The sequence below is a fragment of the Dasypus novemcinctus genome, chromosome 31 (assembly GCF_030445035.2).
Source record: "Dasypus novemcinctus isolate mDasNov1 chromosome 31, mDasNov1.1.hap2, whole genome shotgun sequence".
Lineage (NCBI taxonomy): Eukaryota > Metazoa > Chordata > Mammalia > Cingulata > Dasypodidae > Dasypus > Dasypus novemcinctus.
This window is the reverse complement of record NC_080703.1, coordinates 45,786,136-45,809,413: the sequence shown is the minus strand read 5'-3', so window position 1 is coordinate 45,809,413 and position 23,278 is coordinate 45,786,136. Positions and strand designations below refer to the sequence as shown.

At 39.0% G+C, this 23,278-nt stretch overlaps 1 protein-coding gene and 1 pseudogene across 1 annotated transcript in view; one reads left to right on the top strand and one right to left on the bottom strand.

Moving 5' to 3' along the window:
• The window catches only part of LOC131277014 (zinc finger protein 334-like), a 266,430-nt pseudogene that overhangs the window by 68,766 nt on the left and 174,386 nt on the right, over positions 1–23,278 (top strand).
• Positions 919–23,278, bottom strand: part of LOC101431340 (zinc finger protein 420-like) — a 39,671-nt gene continuing 17,311 nt past the window's right edge. The window contains exons 3-7 of the mRNA XM_058290623.2: positions 19,941–20,026; positions 17,813–17,939; positions 16,975–17,067; positions 16,365–16,456; positions 919–15,914 (exon numbers count right to left, since the gene is read on the bottom strand). Coding sequence (XP_058146606.1) covers positions 14,280–15,914; positions 16,365–16,456; positions 16,975–17,067; positions 17,813–17,939; positions 19,941–19,973 — 1,980 coding nt within the window. The 5' untranslated portion in view covers positions 19,974–20,026 and the 3' untranslated portion in view covers positions 919–14,279. The remainder of the gene's footprint in view (positions 15,915–16,364; positions 16,457–16,974; positions 17,068–17,812; positions 17,940–19,940; positions 20,027–23,278) is intronic.

The following is a 23,278-nucleotide window of genomic DNA, read 5'->3' as shown; positions in this document are numbered from 1 at the left end:
GTAAGCAGGACTCCCAGCCTGTGAGGGTGACCTCAGTTGAAACTGACACACCAGCTATGTCAAGGAGCCCTTCAAGACTGCCAGGAAGTTGGAGGCTCAGCCAGAAGAGCAATGAGTGCTGGATGGGAAAAATTACCAGCCGATGTGGGCCACTGGGTCCCTTGGGGTATCTAAGATCCTGCCTCATATCCATGCAGATCTGTGTCTGCCCACCTTCAGTGCCCATGAAATATCCATGTTGTCCTAGATCTGCTCTCCTTCTCCGCCCTTTGCCTTCTACTTCCTCTCAAATTCAGGGAATATTTTACTTCTGTCAATTTTTCTTTCACTAAAAAGTCTCCCACTCCAAGCACTGGCAACCGTGAAGATTTTTAGCCAAGGATATGAATGTGGGAAATAAGCAGGGATTTTGATCCCTGAGGTCAAATTCTTCCATGGTTCACATTTATGTTTTATGTAGTTTGAAGCTTGGGCTGTGCTTGCTTTATGTTGCATCTAGTAATAAGAACTGCTGTCATATGGGAATTATTCGTGATAAAATAAATGAATAATGAAAAACATTACTCATTATTGGGCCCTTATTGTATTTTTAGCTAAATGTAGCCTGTTTAGGCCATTTTTCAAAACACATATAACAACTTTTGCCATAAATGCAATGAGTTAAGCAATTAAAAAATTGTAGTGGGGGAATGAGCATCATCTTCCAATACATAAATATGTCACAAATATACAGTCACTGAGGTTCAGAGGCTGAGGAGTTGAATGGGGAGACTGGAATAACACTCATGAGGCCATGAGAAAATCCTGTGCACATATGCCCTGAAGACCCAAGAACTAGAGTGGAATGGTCAGGTCATCCTGTTGTAGAATTTGAGAGAGGTTCGGTTATTTGCGTATAGAAATGCCAGGACTCAGGAATGATTTTGAGAAGGAAAAATGGTTTATTGATGGCCAGCAGGACTCGGGTGCTTTCTGTTTGAAACCTGAGCCCCGAACAAGATTTTCAAGTTCTTTTTATACAGTGTGGGGAGTCAAATGGTGCTTTTATCAAAGAAAACTACTTTCTTTGTTAGTTAAGTATTTGCCTGAGAACCAGGTAGGTTTTGAGTGAACATATTGCCCACACCTCAGGTGAGCTTGAATTAGCATCTTGCCCACATTCTGCCTGGATGCAACTTTGAATACACATTCAGTCTTATATGCTTTCTGAACGTTCAAAGCCCTTATCACTTAACTGGATTTCTAGAGACTAGGCACACTGGGATATAGAATTAGATGATTTTGAAATTATGCACAGGCTGTATTATATTTCCTATTCGAGGCCAAGTCTACGTTCCCTTAAGTTTTGGCATTACCACCATCAGAGTTTTCCTGGACTGACTCGTATTTATACGGTTTGCATTGCTAAATTGCCTCCTGGGACTGGAGTCATTGCCATGGTCACCAAGAGCAGGACTGCAGCCTCTTACCATTCCACACCCACAAGTCAGGACAGACATTGTGGGGTAAGATTATCTCTGAAGAGACAAAGAGCCTCCCACCCATAGCCCACATCAACCCCATGTGAGCAAAAAGAGTCATGGGGCAAAGGGAGACCATGCCTATACTCAGGGCAGCTGGGTGCTCTGCTGAACACACCAGTTATGGAATCCCCTGTCCTAAAATCAGGAATCACTCCAGTCATAGAGAATAGTACTAGGTGTCTATGAACAAATTTTGGTTTTTACTACTCGGTTGTGCTATTGCATAACAGGGAGTCAGTTCAGGAACCACTTAATTATAAAACTCCCTGCAAGTCGGGCATGAAGTTGTACTTAAGCTGGCAAAGTTTATACATCATGGTGGAATTACATGCTAGCTTCTGGTGTAGGAGTCTGTGGGTCCTTCATTCATGGACACCTGATCAATGAGCCCTGTGTCGAGGTGACCCTGATCCTTAGTTCTTGGTGCATTTAAGAGACCTGGGAGAAACAGATTTAGTTAAACCAACAGAGCATCTGCCTATCACATAGGAGGTCCAGGGTTTGAACAGAGGGCCTCCTGGCCCATGTACTGTGCTGATGCATGCAGGGAGAGCTGTGCCACACAGGGCTGTCCCCTGTGGAGGGGAGCTCCATGCATGGGGGGTGCACCACACAAGGAGAGCTGTCCTGCATGAGAAGGGTGCAGGCTGGCCAGGAGTTCTGCCACACATATGGAGAGCTGACAGCGTGATGACAGAACAAAAAGAGACACAGATTCCTGGTACCACTGACAAGAATGCAAGTGGAAACAGAAAAACACATAAGAGAATGGGTACAGAGAGCAGACAGTGGGGGGGGGGGGCAGAAGGGGAGAATAATAATATATAAAAATAAATAAACCTTTAAAAAAAGAGAGACACCTGGAAGTCCAGAATTCAACATATGGCTATTGTCAACCTACTTAATATAAGGTCTACACAAATCTTTGCTCTCTGAAATGTACCCATTTACTTTCTGGAGAATGAATTTCTGAACTGACACATCAGTGTTTCCATCTGTTCCAGATGTCTTCCTGCTCCTTCTGCCTCCACTTCTCAGAGGGTCCTCTGCCTGGCTCTATTTTTTTTTTTTTTTTGAATTTTTTTAAATTTTATTATTTCTTAAAGATATATTGATCACGCAAAATGTTACATTAAAAATATAAGAGGTTCCCATATACTCACTCCCCACCTCACCCCAACCCAATTTCTCCCATATCAACAACCTCTTTCATCAGTGTGGCACATTCATTGCATGCAGTGAATACGTTTTGGAGTACTGCTACACTGCATAGATTATAGTTTAAATTTTAGATTACACTGTCCCACATTCCACTCAATGGCTTATGGCAGGATATAAAATGTTCTGCATCTGTCCCTGTGATATCATTCAGGACAACTCCAAGTCCCAAAAATGCCCCCATATCACACCTGTTCTTCCCTCTTCCTGATCTCAGCAACTCCTGTGTCTCTATGAACACACTTTGTGCATCGGAAGGATAAAGCACATGGCACACATCACACAGAGGAAGGTACAGCTTGCTCAGAGGCTGAGTCCACAGACTGCTGGGGGCCCCTCTGCTGACACCCTTCCCTGTACATGGCTGGCATCATTGTTTCCCTCCCACCTTGACACTGCCTGGTTATTTGAGACTGCCAACTCTTAGAGTCCAGTCTTGCCTTCCTGATTTTGACCCAGTTCTGCCCTTTTTCACTCCAAGGACAACCTGACCAAGAGCCAGAGGGAAGCTGTGAGTAGGAAGGGTGGAGTCACATTACAGGATCAGATGCTACCGAAACAGGGAAGACAGAGGGAGACATGGGAAAGGCATTGGTGGCCCAGCACCCCTGAAAAAGCAGAGATATCCTTGAAACTTCTTCCAGAGTCTTGGGAAGAAAAGCAGGGTTGGAGAGCCTGGTTTGGAGTTAAGGTTCTGTGAGGATGAGGGACTGCTGTTCAAATAGAAGCCTTAGCAGCCACTTCCCCAGAGTGGATCCTAGACCCAACCCTCTCAACCCCTTGGAGCCTGCCTTGCAGCTATACTTCTCCTGTGTTTTCTGATTTTTTTTTTAAGATTTATTTTTTATTTATTTCTCTCCCCTCCCCCCGTGTCTGCTTTCTGTGTCCATTTGCTGGGTGTGTTCTTCTTTGTCTGCTTGCATTCTTGTCAGCAGCACCAGGAATCTGTCTCTTTTTGTTGCATCATCTTGCTGTGTCAGCTCTCTGTGTATATGGCACCACTCCTGGGCAGGCTGTGCTTTTTTCACATGGGTTGGCTCTCCTTGAGGGGTGCATTCCTTGTGCATGGGGCTCCCCTATGTGGGGGACACCCCTGAATGGCATGGCACTCCTTGTGTACATCAGCACTGCATGAGGGCCAGCTCACCACACAGATCAGGAGGCCCTAGGTTTGAACCCTGGACCTCTTATGTGGTAGGTGGATGCTCTATCAGTTGAGTTAAATCCACTTCCTTTCTGATATTCTTATTTCTTGGCACTTGTCCTTCTTGTGAATGTCCTTGGGGTCCTTGGAAAAACCATCAAAGTTCTTATTCTGGTGCTTAAGAACCATGGGAGCCAAGAAAAGTATGGCCATGGTTCCAGGGAGTGGGTGCAGACTGGAATCTAAAGGTGTTAGCTAACCACACATGTGGTGGGTGCACTATGTGCCTCTGTGATATCTTTTGAAGGGTGCACTGCTGATTCATGGCTCACCTTGCCCCTGAAGGTTCACACTTTGATCACATCAGAGCTTCCTTTTTGAGTTTCCAACCCTGCTCCTGAGAGCAGGAAGCTGTGCTTCCTGAAAATTTCTTTTCTTTAGAATGCAGCATTTCCAAACTTTATTTGACCAAAGAACTCTATTTTCATAAACCATTTATTAACAATTCTCATGACACTAGTGACCCCATCCTACATTTCCACTTCTACTTCCCATTAACTCCTTACATAAATCCTCTGCTTATGCCAAACAACTCTGTCTACCTGAGAACTGCTCAGTCTTAAGTACAATCCAAGTCTTTATTCTGGCATGTCCTTTCCATTCTCTTTTTTATTTTATTTTTTTTAAATTTTTGTCTATTTTTTCAATACTACATTCAAATAATATGAGGCCCCAATATATCCCCCACCACTCTCACTCTCCACCTCCCTCAATAACAACCTATTCCATCATCATGACACATTCATTGCATTTGGTGAATACATCTCTGAACACCGCTAAACCTCATCATAGACAACACTCTCCCACAGTCCACCCAGTGAGACATGGGAAGATATACAATGTCTGGTAACTGTCACTGCAGCACCAGCCAGGACAACTCCAAGTCCCAAAAATGCCCCCACATCTCATCTCTTCCTCCCACTCTCTACCCTTAGCAGCAACTATGGCCACTTTCTCCACGCCGATGCGACATTTTCTTTGATTACTAATCAAAATAGTTCATAAATAGAATATCAGTAAGTTCACTCTAATCTATATTCTCCTCCACCCTGTGGAATTTAGGATGGTTGTGTCCACTCCACATCTATATCAAGAGGGAGCTTAGATTCCACATGGATGCTGGATGCAATTCTCTTGCTTTCAGTTGTAGGCACTCTTGGCTCCCTGGTGTGGTGGTTGACCTTCTTCACCTCCATGTTAGCTGAGTGGGGTAAGTCCAATAAGCCAGAATGTAGGAGCTGAAGTCTGTTGAGGCTCAGGGCCTGGCTATCACATGGTCAGTCCAGAGATACAGATCCCCTTGGTATACATTAACCCCCAGCATCAACTACAGTTCTGGTAAAAGTAACAAGAGAGGCGTGTGAACAAAGATCATATCTGAGTCCAACTCCATCACACAGAAACACAAACTCCAAAGTAGGGCCAACTGACATGGCACTGAACTCCATCTGCCATGACCATAGAACCTGTGGGTCTCTGTATCCCTCAGAAGAACCAGTATGTGGGGTTGTATCTACTTTACCTGTCTCTGGGATTCTGCTCAGGTGTGCATAAGGGTAACACCTCTGATAACCTCTTGGCTCTTTTTGGAGACTCATAGCCATATAAGCTCATTTATCCTTTCCATTTCCCCCTTTTATTTAGGTCAAAAAGCATTTTTAACTCCTGGTATTATATGCCGACTGAGATATTCTGCTGGTCTGAGTTGACCCTTTTATTCAAGGTCATTTTCTAGTTACATCATCAGTTGGTACTTGGTAGTAATCCCTCAGTGCCAGGTAGGCTCATCCCTGGGAGTCATGTCCCATGCTGCGGGGAAGGGAACACATTTACCTGCTGAGTTTGGCTTTGAGACTCGCCATATTTGAGCAACACGGAGGCTCTCAGGACATAACTCTTAGGCACCCTGCAGCTCAAGGCCTTGTTCTTATTTCAGGTGCACAGGCTCACAACCGTAGTCCTTAGTATCAAGGGCTGATTGTTGGACCTTCCTTTTTTGGTCTTTGCCATCGCAATTGGGGGATTGTTGCTGTTCCTGTAGGGACTGTGATTGAGCTCCCCTGACTAGGAACTCAGCACTACCTCAGTTGTTGTTTTTAATTGTATCCACTATGAAAATATCCAAACATTTTTATGTATCCTGGATATATGTCCTGTAGAACTCCCTGCCAACCAGTCAATAACATCCCACACCAGTATTCCTCCCTACCATTGTTGAACCTCTTTGTGATCCAAAACTTCTTCAAAAGTGAAGCCCAATATATTGCCAGGTTCCATTCATACTAAAATGCAATATAGTGATGCGTTTAAAGGTTAGATATAGAATACATATTAATTTAGAAAAATTAGGGTAAAAATAAAATCGGGTATCAAAAAATTTAAAATGCAAAAGCTTTTTAATGTTCTGCCTTACCTCACTGCAATAAGTGTTGCCCTGTATGTAAATTGGCAAGGCAACAGCTTCCATCATTTCCTCAGTGTCTATGCCCTTTCCTGTTCTTTTTTTCTAATTATTAAGCTTATCTTCACAAAATATTTAGATCACAGTAATTCATATATACAATATACAGTACTCCCACATATCCAGCATAAAATCGTTTTCCCTTCCAAAGCAATAATCTTTTTACATATTCATACTATATTTACTGAAATTGATGTACAGATATTGAGACAATAGCTTTCAAACAAGATAACATTTGTGTTTACATTGTGGTTTATATTTTAGACTATATAATTTTCTAAATTTTTAGTTATCTTATGTTTTACATTATGATTTACATTTTAGTCTATCAGCCCCTATATATTTTTGGTGTAATTTTACATGTCATATCCATCCTTGCATAATCTTGTCCAACACTTCTATTGCCCACACAGTTACATTGGTTCCACCTATTCAATACCTCTTTCCCCCTCCCCTTAGGGCCCACAGTGACAGTCAATCTTCATTGCTTAAGGGCCATGTTCAGAGATACTTCTAACAGTGTTGAGGGCTTGATATGCTCAACTGCCCTAATGCACTGGGAGCCAAAATTTCTCTCGAGAGATACAATTCCCTCTATTTGAGAGCATCGGTCCTCCCCAGGGTGTGGATATACCTTCACTCTAACTATATGGGTCTATATCCAATGATATAATCCAATATGGCAAAATGAGCATTCACATATTCCCTAGGAGACTGTCCTGCATCGGATTATGCCCTTTAAGCATCTTAAACAAGCAACTTTTCTTATTATATTTTTGAAAGTTTTCTCAGCATTATACTCGCAAACAAATACCTGACAATCTCCTCTGTTCTTATGTTGCCCCACCCTCCCCCAATATCTTGTATAATATTACCCCTCCTATGCCTAGCCCCCCTCAAACCTGCAAAGCCCCACACAAAAGTAACCTTCTTCCCACCCTTTTATCCCTTCCTTGTACAAATACTTACCTCCAGCTTATCACAGATTCCACCCACGTAGGTGTCAGCTTACATCCTTCCTCTGTCCCCCAATTTCCTTTAAGTCTATCATCCAGTCTCTAGCTCACTGAGACAGCTTGGTTTACTTATTTCATATCACTGAGATCATGTAGTATTTGCCCTTCAATGCCTGTGTTGCTTCACTCAACATAAGGTTCTCAAGATTCATCCATGTTATCACGTGTGCTTTTACTGTATTCGTTCTTAAAGCTGAGTAGTATTCCACTGTATGTATATACCACATTTTATTTATCCATTCATCTGTTGATGGGCATTTGGGTTGATTCCAACTTTTGGCAATAGTGAACAATGCTGCTATGAACATTGGTGTGCATATGTTGGTGTGTGTCTTTGTTTTCAGTTCTCCTGGGTATATACCCACAGTGGAATTGCTGGGTCGTATGGCAAATGTATGGCTAGTTTTCTAAGAAACCACAAAACTGTCCTCCAGAATGGCTGGATCCTTCTGCATTCCCACCCACAGTGGATGAGTGTTCCCATTCCTCCACATCCTCTCCAGCACTTGTAGACTTCTGTTTTTTTCATAGCTGCCAATCTTATGAGAGTGAGATGGTATCTTATTGTAGTTTTCATTTGCATTTCCCTAATAGCTAGAGATTTGGAGCATTTTTTCATGTGCTTTTTAGCCATTTGTATTTCTTCTTTGGAGAAGTGTCTATTTAAATCTTTTTCCCATTTTTTAAATGGGTTGTTTGCCTTTTTATTTTCAAGATATGAGTTCTTTATATATGCAGGTGTCAGGTATATGGTTACCAAATATTTTCTTCCATTGTGTAGGCTCTCTTTTCACTTTCTTGACAAACTCCTTTGAGGTGCAAAAGGATTTAATTTTGAGGAAGTCCCATTTATCTACTTGTTCTTTTGCTGCTTGTGCTTTTGGTGTGAAGTTCATGAAGACATTTCCTATTACAAGGTCTTGTATATGCTTCCCTACACTGCTTTCCAAAGTCTTTATGGTCTTCACTCTTATACTTAGGACTTTGATCAATCTTGAGTTGATTTTTGTATGAGGTGTGAGCTGGTAATCCTCTTTCATTCTTTTACAGGCACCATTTGTTGTTCTCTAGGCACCATTTGTTGAATAGGCCATTCTATCCCAGTTGAGAAGGTTTGGTGGCTTTATCGAATATTATATGACTATATATATGAGGATCTACATGAGCACTCTCAATTCGGTTGAGACACACATTGGTCTGTGTGTCTCTCCTTGTGCCAACAGCATGCTGTTTTCATTACTGCAGCTTTGTAGTATGTTTTGAAGTCAGGTAGTGTGATTCCTCCAATTTCGTTTTCCTGTTTCAATATGTCTTTGGTTATTTGGGGCCTCTTTCCTTTCCAAATAAATTTCATAGGTAGATTTTCTAGTATCTTGAAGAATGCTGTGTTGATTTTTTATTGGGATTGCATTGAGTGTGTAGATCAGTTTTGGTAGGATGGACATCTTAATAATATTTAGTCTTCCTACCCATGAAAAGGGAATAACCTTCCATTTATTTAGGTCTTCTTTGATTCCCTTGAACAGTGTTGTGTAGTTCTCTAAGTTTTTTATATCTTTAGATAAATTTATTCCTAGGTATTTGATTTTTTATTGACTATTGTAAATGGTATTTGTTTCTTGATTTCCTCCTGAGCTTGCTCATTATTGGTGTACAGAAATGCTACTGATTTTTGTGCATTGACCTTATAACGTGTGACTTTACTAAACTCATTGATAAGTTCTAGAAGCTTTGTTGTAGACCTCTCAGTGTTTTCTATGTATGGGATCATGTCATCTGCAAATAATGAAATTGTGGCTTCTTCCTTTCCACTTTCAATGCCTTTTATATCTGGTTCTTGCCTCAGTGCTCAAGCAAGTACTTCTAAGACAATGTTAAATAGAAGGGGTGATAGTGGGCATCCTTGTCTTGTTTCTGATCTTAGAGGGAAAGATTTTAGGATTTCATCTTTCTAAATGATGTTGGCTGTGGGTTTTTCATATATACTCTTTGTCATGTTCAGAAAATTTCCTTGTATTCCAATCATTTGCGGTGTTCTTGTCAAGAAAGGGTGCTGTATTTTGTCAAATGCTATTTCTGCATATATAATCATGTGATTTTTACCCTCCAATCTGTTTATATGGTGTATTACTTTGAGTTTTTTTAGTATATTCATTTTTTTGTCTTTATTCATTTTTTAATATTACATTAAAAAAAAATAAGGTCCCCCTATACCCCCACCCCCTCACCCCACTACTCCCCTATAGCAACATTTCCCTCTATCATCATGAGCCATTCATTGCATTTGTTGAATATATCTCTGAGCATGGCTGCACATCATGGTCAATGGTCCACATCATAGCCCACACTCTCCCATGTTCCATCCAGTGGGCCATGGGAGGACCTACAATGTCCAGTAATTGTCCCTGCAGCACCACCCAGGACAATTCCAAGTCCCAAAAAGGCCTCCACATCCCATCTTTTTTTTTAAATTGATTTTCTTATGTTGAACTATCCTTGCATAGCCGTAATGAATCCCACTTGGTCATGGTGTACAATTCATTTAAAGTGTTGTTGAATATGGTTAGCAAGTGTTTTGTTGAGGATTTTTGCATCTAGGTTCATTAGAGAAATAGGTCTCTAATTTTCTTTTTGTAGTATCTCTGTTTGCCTTTGGTACTACGGTAATGTTGACATCATAGAATGAGTTAGGTAATGTTCCTTCTGTTTTGATTTTTTGGAAGTTTCATCAAGATTGGTGTTAGTTCTTCCTGGAATGTTCTGTAAAATTCATCTGTGAAGCCATCTGGCCCAGGGCTCTTCTTAGTTGGGAAGTTTTTAATGACCGATTCTATTTCTTGACTTGTGATTGGTTTGTTGAGATCATCAATTTCTTCCTTCATCAATATAGGCTGTTTATGTGTTTCTAGGAATTTGTCCATTCCCTCTGAATTGTCATTTTTGTTGGAATATAGTTTTTCAAAGGATGCTCTTATGATAGTCTTTATTTCTGTGGGTTCAGTGGTGATATCTCCTTTCTCATTTCTCATTTTGTGTTTTTGCATCTTCTCTCTTCTTTTCTTTGTGAGTCTCGCTAAGGGTTTATCCATTTTATTGACCTTCTCAAAGAATCAGCTCTTGGTTCTGTTTATCTTTTCAAGTGCTTTCTTATATTCTGTTTCATTTAGTTCTGCTCTTATCTTTGTTCTTTCTTTCTTTCTTCTTCCTGTGGGGCTACTTTGCTGTTTTTTTACTAATTCCTCCAAATGTGCAGTTATTTCTTCAATTTTTGCTCTTTCTTATTCTTTGATGTATGAATTTATGGCTGTAAATTTCCCTCTCAGTACTTCTTTTGGTGCAGCCCATAAGTTTTGGTATATTATGTTAACATTTTCATTAGTTTCAAGGTAGTTATTAGTTTCTTTTGAGATTTCCTTTTTGACCCACTCTTTCTCTAAGAGTGTGCTGTTTAATTTCCATACCTTGGTGTGAAATCTGGGCCTCTGGCCTTTGCAGATTTCCAGTTTCACTCCACTGTGGTCAGAGATATTATTTTGTAAAATTTTGATCTTTCTGAATGCATTGAACAATTCTTTGTGGACTAGCATATGGTCTATCTTGGAGAATGATCCATGTGCACTTGAGAAAAATGTATATCCTGCAGTATTCCGGTGTAATGATCTGTACATCTCTATTAGGTCCACCTCCTCTAATATAGTGTTCAAAGTTTTTGTTTCTTTACTGATTCTCTTTTGAGATGTTCTGTCCAAAGTTGATAGTGGAGAATTAAAGTCTCCCAGTATAATTGTAGAGGCTTCTATTCTTTCACTTAGCTTTTCCAGTGTTTGCCTCACATATTTGGAGGCGCCTTTGTCAGGAGCATAAATATTTATGATTGTTCATTCTTCTTGAAAGATTATCACTTTCACTAATATGTAATATCCATCTTTGTCTCTCACAATTTTTTTGCATTTAAAGTCTATTTGTGTGATATTAATATAGCTACTCCAGCCTTATTTTGGTTATTTTTTGCTTGTAAGATTGTTTTCCAGCCATTCACTTTCAACCTCCTTGAATCCCTGGGTCTAAGATGTGTTTCCTGTAGACAGAATATAGATGGGTCATATTTCCTTACCCAATCTTCTAGTCAGAATCTTTTGACAGGTGAGTTTAATCCATTGACATTCAGTGTTATTCCTTTCAAGAAGTTATTGATATTAGCCATATTTTGATTAGACTTGTGTTTGTTATATTTTCTTTTGTTTTTTCCTTCTCTTTTTGTCTTTTTTGTTGTTCTTACACTCTCCTCCAATTCTGCCTCTCCTTTTTTTCTCTCTTCCTGTGAACTGCCTTTATATTTCTTGAAAGGCAGGGTTCTTGTTGGCATATTCTTTTAATTTCTGTTTATCTGTGAATAATTTAAACTCTTCATTATTTTTGAATGCCAGCCTAGCTGGGTAGAGTATTCTTGGTTGGACATGTTTTTCCTTTAATACCTTGACTATCTCTTACCACTGTTTTCTTGCCTCCATGGTTTCAGGTGAGAAATCAGCACTTAATCTTATGGAGCCTCCCTTGTATGTGAGGTTCTCTTTTCTCTTGCTGCTTTTAGAATTTTCTCTTTTTCTTTAGCTTTGGATAATTTGACAAGTATATCTTGGGGTGGGCCTGTTGGATTTTATGGTGTTTGGGCTGTGTTGTGCTTCCTGGACATGTACATCCAACTCTCTCAGTAGATTTGGGAAGTTTTCAGTCATTATTTCCTACAACACCCCTTCTGTCCCCTTTTCCTTCCCTTCTCCTTCTGGGAGGCCTATAATATGTATGTTTGTGTATTTTCAATTGTCATCCAGGCCCCTAAGTCCCAGCTGGATTTTTTTCTATCTTTTTATCAATCAATTCTACTATCTGTTTGATTTCAAATGTACTGTTTTTCACGTTGCTATTTCTCTTCTCTGCCTCTTCTAATCTGCCGCTATTTGCTTAGAGTGTATTTTTGATTCCTTGAACTGTGATGTTCATCACCATCATATCTGTTATCTTTGTGCGTATGTCTGCAATTTCCTTTCCAAGTGTTTTCTTCATATTGTTTATCTCTTCCTTTACTTCATTAAGTTGGTGTCTAATATATCTTTTGAGATCTTTAATTACTTGTCCAATGTTCTGCTCCCCTTCCTGGTTTTTCATTTGTTCATTGGATTCGGCCATGTTTTCCTGATTATTGGTTTGGTTTGTAGTTTTTTGTTCCCGTCTGGTCATCATTTTATCTTGACGGATTTAATCAGTTCCCTAGCTTCTTTGTCTAGTCTTAGGAATTAATTATTGTTTGTGTGTGTTACATCTTTTCTTTGTCACTTTATTCTTCTTACTCTATTTTCTTGTTGCTGGCTAAGTTCACTTTGAAGGAAAATATTAGGGCCTTGGAAAGCAAAATGAGTAAGAAAAGAAAATGTATAAAGTAGTATGGGTAATAAATGTTAACAGAGCAACAATGTGAGATCTAGGAGAATGGATATTAGACTCATGTAAGTTGTGTAGAGTTATAGCAGTAAGTAGAGTACCTATAATGAGATAGTCAACTGAATATGGGAAAGAATACAGTATGAATTAAAAGGCCAGTGTTTTCATGAGAGAGGGAAAGAGAAAAGAAAGACAATAATATCACGAATGGATAAAAAACAGAAAACAGAACAAAGTTATTAGAAATAAAAAGTCAGACAATTTGGGGGCCAAAGGGAGATGGAATGTAAGAGAAACAGTAGATGATGGAGGATAGCAAGATGTGGGGGAGAGGGGATAGTGTAGGTCACCAAAGTCAATACACACAGAAAAGAGGAAACGGAGCATGAGGAAACACAGTCAATGTAAAGTGCTCCCTGCATCACCTATTATATAAAGAAAAGAAAATAAGAAAGAAGAAAGAGAAAAGAAAAAAACAGAAGAGAAAAGGGGGGGGTCAAAAAGGGGTGGAAACAAGCAAGAAAAAGAGAAAGTGAAAAAAAAACTAAAATGAAAAAGGACTTTGGGGTATAAAATGGGAGAAAAGACCAGGAGACAATGCAATATTACCAACCAAGTAAAAAAAAAAGTTTCAAGCTAGGAATCCTCTTTGCAGTTAAATAATACACTTAGGTATCTGACCTTCCCCTTTCTCCTTTCCTCACTTCTCTCTCTCCCAGGGCAGCAGGAAAGCTGCCTGAGAAGTCCAGTAGTACATTCAAGTAGGTCCTTGTTGAACCAACTCAAAACAGAAGACTATGACTCTATTTTGAGCATGAGATAACCTATACCTCACCAGAAACCACAAATATGCTCCTGAAAGCTTGGATAGCACCTCCTACAGTCCCTCCCCCTTAGGTGTGCTAGGAGGGGTCTAATTGATTTTCTGACTCCACTTACTCAAAGACCAAGTTTCCTATCCCTGGACGTTTAGGTAAATTGGGCTTTCTCAGCAGATTCACCTCTTCTTTCTTCCTAGATTATCCCCAAGTCAGCTGGTACAGTCCTCCAAGTTGAAGGAGAGAGAGAAACAAACAAAAAAACAACACTAACACCGAGGGATAGGGTAATCAAGGACATCAGATGGATCTCAAGTTATGGGGGATTCAGGAATGGGAAGTCTGATATTGCAGATTCAAGGTGTGTGAGTCTCTGGAGTTCTTTCATGTCATTTTAGGGTAGATTTTAGAAGGACAGCTTTCCCACAAAGATGACATTCATGGGGTTTTTCTCCTGTGTGTGTTCTCATATGTTTTTGAGGATTACTATACACCCTGAAGGCTTTCCCACAAAGATGACACTCATGGGGTTTCTCCCTAGTGTTGAGTTCTCTCATGTTTATGAAGAGAACTATGATGACTGAAGGCTTTCCCACAAAACTAACATTCATGGGGTTTCTCTCCAGTGTGAATTCTTTCATGTTTTTTCAGGCTAGATGGTTGAATGAAAGCTTTGCCACAAAACTGACATTTATGGGGTTTCTCTCCAGTGTGAATTCTTTCATGTTGTTTCAGGCTAGATGGCTGAATGAAAGCTTTCCCACAAAACTGACATTCATGGGGTTTCTCTCCAGTGTGAATTCTTTCATGTTGTTTCAGGCTAGATGGTTGAACGAAGGCTTTCCCACAAAAATTACATTCATGGGGTTTCTCTCCACTGTGAGTTCTTTCGTGTTGTTTTAGGGAAAATTTTCGAGGGAAGGCTTTCCCACAAAGATGACACTCATGGGGTTTCTCTCCAGTGTGAGTTCTTTCATGTCGTGTTAGGGTAGATTTTCGCTGGAAGGCTTTCCCACAACGATGACACTCATGGGGTTTCTCCCCAGTGTGAGTTCTCTCATGTTGTTGAAGAGACCTATGATGACTGAAAGCTTTCCCACACACAAGACATTCATGGGGTTTCTCTCCAGTGTGAGTTATTTCATGTTGTTTTAGGTTAGATAGTTGAATGAAGCCTTTCCCACAAAAATGACATTTATAAGGTTTCTCTCCAGTGTGAGTTCTTTCATGTAGTTTCAGGTTAGTTTGTTGCATGAAGGCTTTCCCACAAAGATGACATTCATGGGGTTTCTCTCCAGTGTGAGATCTTTCATGTCGTTTTAGGGCAGATTTTCGAAGGAAGGCTTTCCCACAAAGATGACATTTGTGGGGTTTCTCTCCAGTGTGAGTTCTTTCATGTCGTTTTAGGGCAGAGTTCTGAAGGAAGGCTTTCCCACAAAGATGACATTCATGGGGTTTTTCTCTAGTGTGAGTTCTCATATGTTTTTGAAGACTACTATATACACTGAAGGCTTCCCCACAAAGATGACATTCATGGGGTTTCCCTCCAGTGTGAGTTATTTCATGTTGTTTTAGGTTAGATAGTTGAATGAAGCCTTTCCCACAAAAATGACATTCATGGGGTTTCTCTCCAGTGTGAGATCTTTCATGTCGTTTTAGGGCAGATTTTCGAAGGAAGGCTTTCCCACAAAGATGACATTCATGGGGTTTCTCTCCAGTGTGAGTTCTTTCATGTCGTTTTAGGGCAGATTTTTGAAGGAAGGCTTTCCCACAAAGATGACACTCATGGGGCTTCTCTCCAGTGTGAGTTCTCTCATGATATTTAAGGGAAATATAATGACTATAGGTTTTCCCACACAGATGACATTCTTGCAGTTTTTCTCCAGTGTGACATTTCTCATGCTGTTTAAGGGAAGAGGATGTAGTGAAGGCTTTCCCACCTAGGTGACATTCATGGGTTTTCTCTCCAATGGGAGTTACATTGTATTGCCTGAGTTCAGAGCATTGGATATCATTTTTATCATTTTGGTAGTATTCATATGATTTACTTGTATGGTGAAGATGCTTATGTTGTTTAAAATATGAGTAGTCACTGAGGACTGCTGGAGGTGGTTTCCTGAAATAGGATTTCTTTGTTAAGTGAATCAATGCATATTGGTTGACAATGGATGTGAGAGGGGAATCTTCTTGCAAAGAAATACATTTAAAGGAATTCTTCTGGGTGTGAGATCTGTGCTGTGGGGAATCAGATGAGAGACTGTAAAACTTCTGAACATTTAAATGAATTCCTGCATTCCCCTATATAGGAAACCTAGACTAATCCACAAGTGGTAGTCTCCAATTAAAATATCTGCCATGTTGCTTTCATATAAAAAGTATTCTAATCCATACACACAGATTTTCTCTATTATAAAAATTTAATTGCAGAGTTATCTGATCAATTTTGAACTTCGTGATGTTTCAAAGATTACATTCATGAAACCTGCTTATGCAATTTGATTATTAGGTGAACTCAAGTTAGAGTTTCTGTTTAGGTTTTTACTGAAAATTGAAACTATCACAAATTTTTGCTGGATTAGCACTTAATTCTAACATTAATTATAATTTCATGATTTACTGAATTCCTAATTTATTCCATCCTTTGGTATCTATTTAGAACACTGGGGTTTACAAAATTGAACTTACCAATGACATGGTTTTAGAAGTGTCTTTCCTACAGGTAGGTTTATTGAGTACCATTTCTATCATTTTCCATGTTTTAAAGGCACATTTCCTCCCTGTAGTGATTGCAAAAAGCAGAATAAAATTTTAGAATAGTATCAGGGGAAGAAAAATTTTAAAAGTTCCAAATATCCTTTTCAGTATGTTTCCCACATTCACAATTAACTGGGAAAGAATATCAAAGTCATAAATAATTCTAGGACATCACAGTCAGAAAGGATTTTGAGACATGGAATGTAAGAAAAAAGCTGGGATGTCAGTGAGGTAAAAAAGAGGAAAGTATCTTCCAAGGATAGGAACAGGAAAAGGATTATTATGTGAGTGTTTAATTACAATAACAAATGAATATCCCTTTCCCAATGCCAACGGCACTCAATAAAGCTTGAGAAAGGTATGAAACAAACACATGTGACTAAAATTTCCCCATATCTTGAGGTACCATTTTAGAAATCATAACTCATACAAAGAAAACTGAAGAAATCATTACACACTTAAGAAATCCTGAAGTTAAAATATTCAAGCACATACTTTATCATGAGACCCCTCTTCTAATGCAGAGGTCTTTACAGCTCACCTGGATTCTGGTATTGAGGAAAAACTACTCCTTCTCTTGACACTTCTTCCTGTTCCAACTGGGAAAGCACATCCCTTTTGCAGACTTGATATCCTGTTTGTATGGAAAAAAAGTTAATGGATTTTGAGTTATGACAGTAACAGGGCATGATTGTGATGTACATCACAAGTTACCAAAGAATAGGGTAAGCACTGAAGGTCAGCAATGTAGCAATAACTTGAACTTAGTATCATTGACAATATTTCAAAAGAAATTGTAACTCTTGACCTTTTGCCCATTTCAATGAGGACCATTATTTGTTGTTACCCATGTACTAGTAAAAAGAGAGACTGCAGAATTGTCTATATTCTAAATGGTGAGAAGTCTGTTTTCAAAGTGATTGAATATTATGTTCAAAAATAATCCAATTAATATAAATTCCCCAATAAATGATCTAAATTCTATATGGAAAATTATATGCAATGCTTCTACTACTGTGTTCTGAAGCCTCAGCATAGCACTTGGAGGAGAATACTTATTTCAGCACAGCCCTGATTGTTGGAAATTGAAATTCAAGAAAGGCATTAAATTGTGGTCAAGAAGATTAAATTCTATTGGGGTGAACTCGCTGTAAATAAAAAATGAAGAAACAAATTCATTTAGGGATTGTTAGCACAACATAAATGTATTAAAATTATGAAATATAAAAATATAATGTATGAAAGATTATACAATTTGGAGAAGCTGATTTAGATATCTGAATTTAAAAATGAAAGATGGTTTATGATGAATATATAGGTAGATTAGATAGATGTTAGATAAAAAAAGATATAGGTGGTAGATAAATTTTCAGTCTCACCTACTGATACCAGGTTATTGATATTCTCCAGCATCACTTCTCTGAACAGCTTTCTTTGGGTTGTGTCTAACAGGTCCCACTCTTCCTGGGTGAAGTCTACAGTCACATCCTTGAAGGTCACTAATGCCTAAAAAATCACAGAAATTTGTGTTCACACAGGCCTATCCTTACCAATGTCTTGAGTGATATGTACAAAATAACAATACTAAAGAAGCAGAAACTGTGTATATAAAACTCAAAAGAGGTTGGGGTTCCAGAAACATCATTATCAATGCTGAACTTCCATTTGCCTTTCAGATGCACTCACAGGCACATATATACTCTGAACCCACAATACCCCATTGTAAAAGAAAATCACATGATATAGGGTATGACATACATCTGGAAATTTCTAAATAAATTTGTCATTATGCCTCTTTCTCCTAATTGTTCAGTTTTCCTTTGAGTATTAATAACTAAATCAATATTTGTCAACAATTTTAAGTAAATTTACAGATATTATAAGGCAAGCATATTGATTATATGTATCATTTTAAAAAATGGATATGGTTAGGTTACTCCCCTGTACAGATGAGCTCACTTTCCTCTCATTTATAAAATCACTTAAGAATATGTTATGCATTTTGGCAAATGCAAGTTAATGTATCAATTGCTTTCTATCTAAATTCACTTCACAGGTCTACTATTCATTAAAATGGCAGGGATCCTTGAAAACATAACCAGAATTCTGCAAAACTAAATAAGTTTCAAATCAGTAAGTCCTGATTTCCTCAGTGCTACATAGCTCAGGTATACATGGTAATGTATAAATACAGATGGTTTAGTGTCACAAGACAGGGACACCTGAGAGAGTGTACTGATACATGGCCTTAGACTGACTATTCCTGTAGTTGGAGACCTCTGAATCTCAACTTTCTGGGGTGTACAAAGACCAGTTTCATTGTCTCACTTTTATCTTCATGTCATCTAAGATTAAAACATTTCCTGTTCATTGCCTCTAGCCTTTACTAACCTTTAAAAATTTTCACTGAGACATAAATTGTATTCTCTCTATTATACAGCTTCTGAAACCACAGCCACAATGAAGGAAAAAATAATTCTATAATGACACCCATTTATAAAATTTGAATAAATTTAATTTAGAAAATTGAAGTTCGGAAATTTGAGCAAGAGTGGTAAGGAAAATTATAGTTTTTAAAAAATTATTTCAAGAAAAGTGTATGTGTCTCAAATTGTTGGGTTCCTGCCTACAATATGGGAGGCCCTGTGTTTAGTTCCTGGTGCCCCCTAAAGAAGATGAGCAAGACAACAAGCTGTCATTATGGGCTGGCAGAGTGTGCTGACACAAGATGATGCAATGAAGAGACACAAATAGGAAACACAGTGAGAGACACAACCAGCAGAAGAGTTGGCTCAAGTCATTGGTTGCCTCCCTCCCACATGGGAGGTCCTGGGTTCAGTTCCTGGTCCCTTTTAAATAACAGATGAGCATGCAATGAAGAGACACAGAGAACAGACAGTGTGTGCGAACAATGAGGGGGATTTAATAAATCTTTTTTGAAAATATTTCAAAATGTACAAATATATTCCATCAAAAGTTTAAGAAAATTAAAATTGGAGGAAACAAATACATTATTTCTAATTTCATTTAATTTACAAAACTTCTCATGTGCTTCTGACAATTATATCTACCCCTATGCCCTAGTACCTGTAATGTTGGGCTGACAGCATGCACAGCTGAAAATTCAGCATCCCTTCTGACTGTAAACACCTCTTCTTACTCACCTCTGTCACCATTATTCATCATATGGCCAGGCCAATCTCAACCACTAACATGATCCATGACTTCATTATTTATTCATTGAGGCCATGCATGAGTGAGAAAAAGAAAACCGTAATCTTCTCAGAGAATACACAGCCTTAATGGTAGCTTTAACCAACTCTTCTAATTACCTTGGAAGATTACTCATAGATCCATACCTAACTTACCATAATTAATAAAGAGTCATATATAAACTTAAGATAAGATCCTTGAATAACTTCTGAATACACTTGGAATATTCACACCAATAGGAGAAATCTTCCCATCTGCTGGCAACAGAGGTGCAAAAAAGAATTACCTACTCACATGTGATTGCATTGCCAAAACCTTGGCTGGCATCTATCTTCCTCTGGATTTTCACTTGCAGCCAGATAAGCAGAAGGAAAACAAAGCTGAGAATGGAGAAAGAAGTCTTAAGATTCAAGTCTTGACCACAATTTACTAGGTCCCCCCATTATGAATGCCAAAACTTTCACCTAGGAGTATCTCCTGCCCAAATGAAATGGAACATACGGTATGCTCAAAAGAAATAAGGAAGGACGCTCCTTTCCCAAGGTCAAGATGTTGGAAATCTTGTCTTCTCTGGCTAATAAAGATATGATTATCTTCATATTATAGATAAAAAGATGAAAATCCATGAATTGCATGTATTAATTAGCCCATGATGTTCAGAGACTTTTTTTGAAAATATAATACCAGTTGTACTCCTTTTTTGTTTGTAACAGCTTTTTATAAAGATATTTAGATCACATAAAAGGTTACAGTAAAAATATGAGGTTCCTAAATACTCCCACTCCCCACTACCCACATTCCACCAATATCAACAACCTTTTTCATCAGTGTGACACATTCATTGCATTTGATGAATCTGCTTTGAAACACCGCTAAACAACATGGGTTATTTAATTGTAGTTTACACTCTCTCAGTCCATTCAGTGGGTTATGGCAGGATACATAATGTCCTGCATCTGTCCTTGTAATATCATTCAGGACAACTCCAAGTCCTGAAAATGTTCCCTTATCACACCTCTTCTTCCCTCTCCCTGCCCTTACCAACTCCCATAGCCAATGTCACCATATCAATGATAGTTTCTTTCATTGCTAGAGTCACAATTCTATAGTACAATATAGTAAGTACACTCTAATCCATATTTTATTCTTCCATCCTGATGTCCACTCCATCTCTAAATCAAGAGGGTGCTTAGATCCCACATGGTTGTTGGAAGGGATTCTCTTGCTTGTAGTTGTAGACACTCTCAGTTCCCTGGTGTGCTGGTTGACCATTCTCATCTCCCTGTTAGCTGACCTGGGTAAATCCAATGAACCTGAGAGCAGGTGTTACAACTTTGCTGAGGTCAAAATCAGCATGTAAATGCATTACCTTCCCCCAGCATGGGACATGACTCCCAGGATGGGCCTCCCTAATGCCAAGTGATTACTACCAAACACCAGCTGGTGATGCAACTAGAAAAAGACTTGATTAAAAGAGGGAAATGGTGAAGACAAATGAGTTTATATGGTTAAGGGACTTTGAAATGAGTCAGAAGGTCATCAGAGGGATCACATTTATGCACATCTCAGCAGGATCTCAGAGAAAGCCAAAGTAGATACAACTCCAAATAGTGGTGCTCCTGAGAGCTACAGAGACACCCAGGTTCTACAGTCATGACAGATCATGTTCAGTGCCTTGTCAGTGGGTCCTACTTTGGAACTTATGCTCCTGTGATGGAGTTGGGCTCAGATGTGGCCTCTCTCCATATGCCTCTTCTGTCACTTACTGAACCTGTGGTAGGTGCTGGGGTTGGTGTATGCTCAGGAGACTTGACTCTCTGGACTGTCCATGTGGCAGCTGAGCCCTGAGCCTCAACAAAATTGCAAACATGCTCTCTGGTTCACTGGAGACTTTCAATTCATTTTTGATAGCAAAACATAGGTATCCCTTACCAAAATCACATCTGGAATTGGGTCCTCACCATAAGAGGGAGCAGACTGGAATCTCTCATTATAAATATTACTGTTTTTTTGTGTGATAGCATTGGTTCTCTCAAATGCATTTCTGATTTTTGGATTTTCCCTCTCTGCTCTACCATGAACCTGACCTTCTGGATACATTTGTCCTAAAACATCTTTATTCTTCCATATGTATAATGCAGCCCACTCAACACTGAGTTCTACATCCCAGACAAATATATTTGGAAATCAAGTAAGAAACTTAATATGTATTATTAAAAGAAAAAAAGAAAATAATATATATAATTATATATATATAATTATTATGAGGTTGATCAGAACCAAGATTAACTTAATCATTTGTATCTCCATTCCAGGAAGAAAGTGCTTATATTCAACATGTTTGGAGAATTACATATCTTAAAAATTTAATCTTCTCAGTACCCAAACTGATAAAGGCTAATTTGCTCCTTTAACAAATGTCCTATATTAAGGTTCAGAGAGGTGAAGTAAAATGACAAATTTATATGACCACTGAAAGACACAGCTAGAGTTTGAATTTTTTCTTCCTGTATCCCAATTTTGAGTATCTTAAGGGTTACATAACACACCTAGGTATTACATGGAATGTCACCTCTCATTTCAGTATTCAGATCTTCACTGTTGTCAAAACTTCCTCTTCATAGAGTTTGTTAGTTACGTACATGAACAGCAAACCTGTTCAAGGAAATCTCCTTTACACTGAACCTGTCAGATTTTCTCTATGTTCTTGGCTAAGCTATAAGAAATTAATTTCAAGAGAAAACTGGGTTAGTTAGGCTAGTAACTTATTGGGGAATGGTCAGAAGAGAAATGGGAGAAAATAACAGATCATGGAGCCCAAGTAAAGAGGAAGAGGCTGGAGAGTGATAAAGAGGGTTGACAGACTACAATTCCCCATTACAGATTATAAGTCACCAGGTTTACTTGTGTATTGATCTAGGAGAGGGGTGAAGAAGGCCAGAACAGTGGGCAGAAGGCAAGAACAGGGGTCAAAAGGTAAGAGAGGGTCAGTTGGCCTTTGCACTTCCATTTAGAAACATTATCACACCCTTTTGCTAATGACAGGGGGTAGGCCCAGCTGTTTGCTGTTTTGATTGACTCCCCCACCAATCAATCCCCCAGGAGGGACCTATGATAAGGCCCCTGGAGAATATCCAGGGATTCTCCTGGATATTCAGATTTCAGAGGAAATCTCGTTCAGAATGGGATTCTTGCAAGTTTTTCCAGCAGCCATCTTGGGAGTACCAATTTCCACATGTTAAATGGTGGTGGTGTTCCTGCCAGGTTCCAGATCTGTCTATTGATTCCTTAACTTGCCTGCTTCAAACCTACTTCCCAAACATTATCTCCCAACTTATGTAATATTTACTGCCAGATGTATTCCAAACATGCATATTTCAGCATATGTTTCATGAGAATAATTTTTTTAATTTTTAATTTTGTAAAAGATACTTAGATCATATAAATGTTACCTAAAAAATGTAGGAGAGGGAAGCAGATTTGGCTCAACTGATAGAGTGTCTACCTACCACATGGGAGGTCCAGGGTTCAAACCCAGGGCCTCCTGACCCATGTGGTGGGCTGGCCCGCACACAGTCCTGATTGCGCAAGGGGTGCCGTGCCATGCAGGGGTGTCCCCAGTGAAAGGGAGC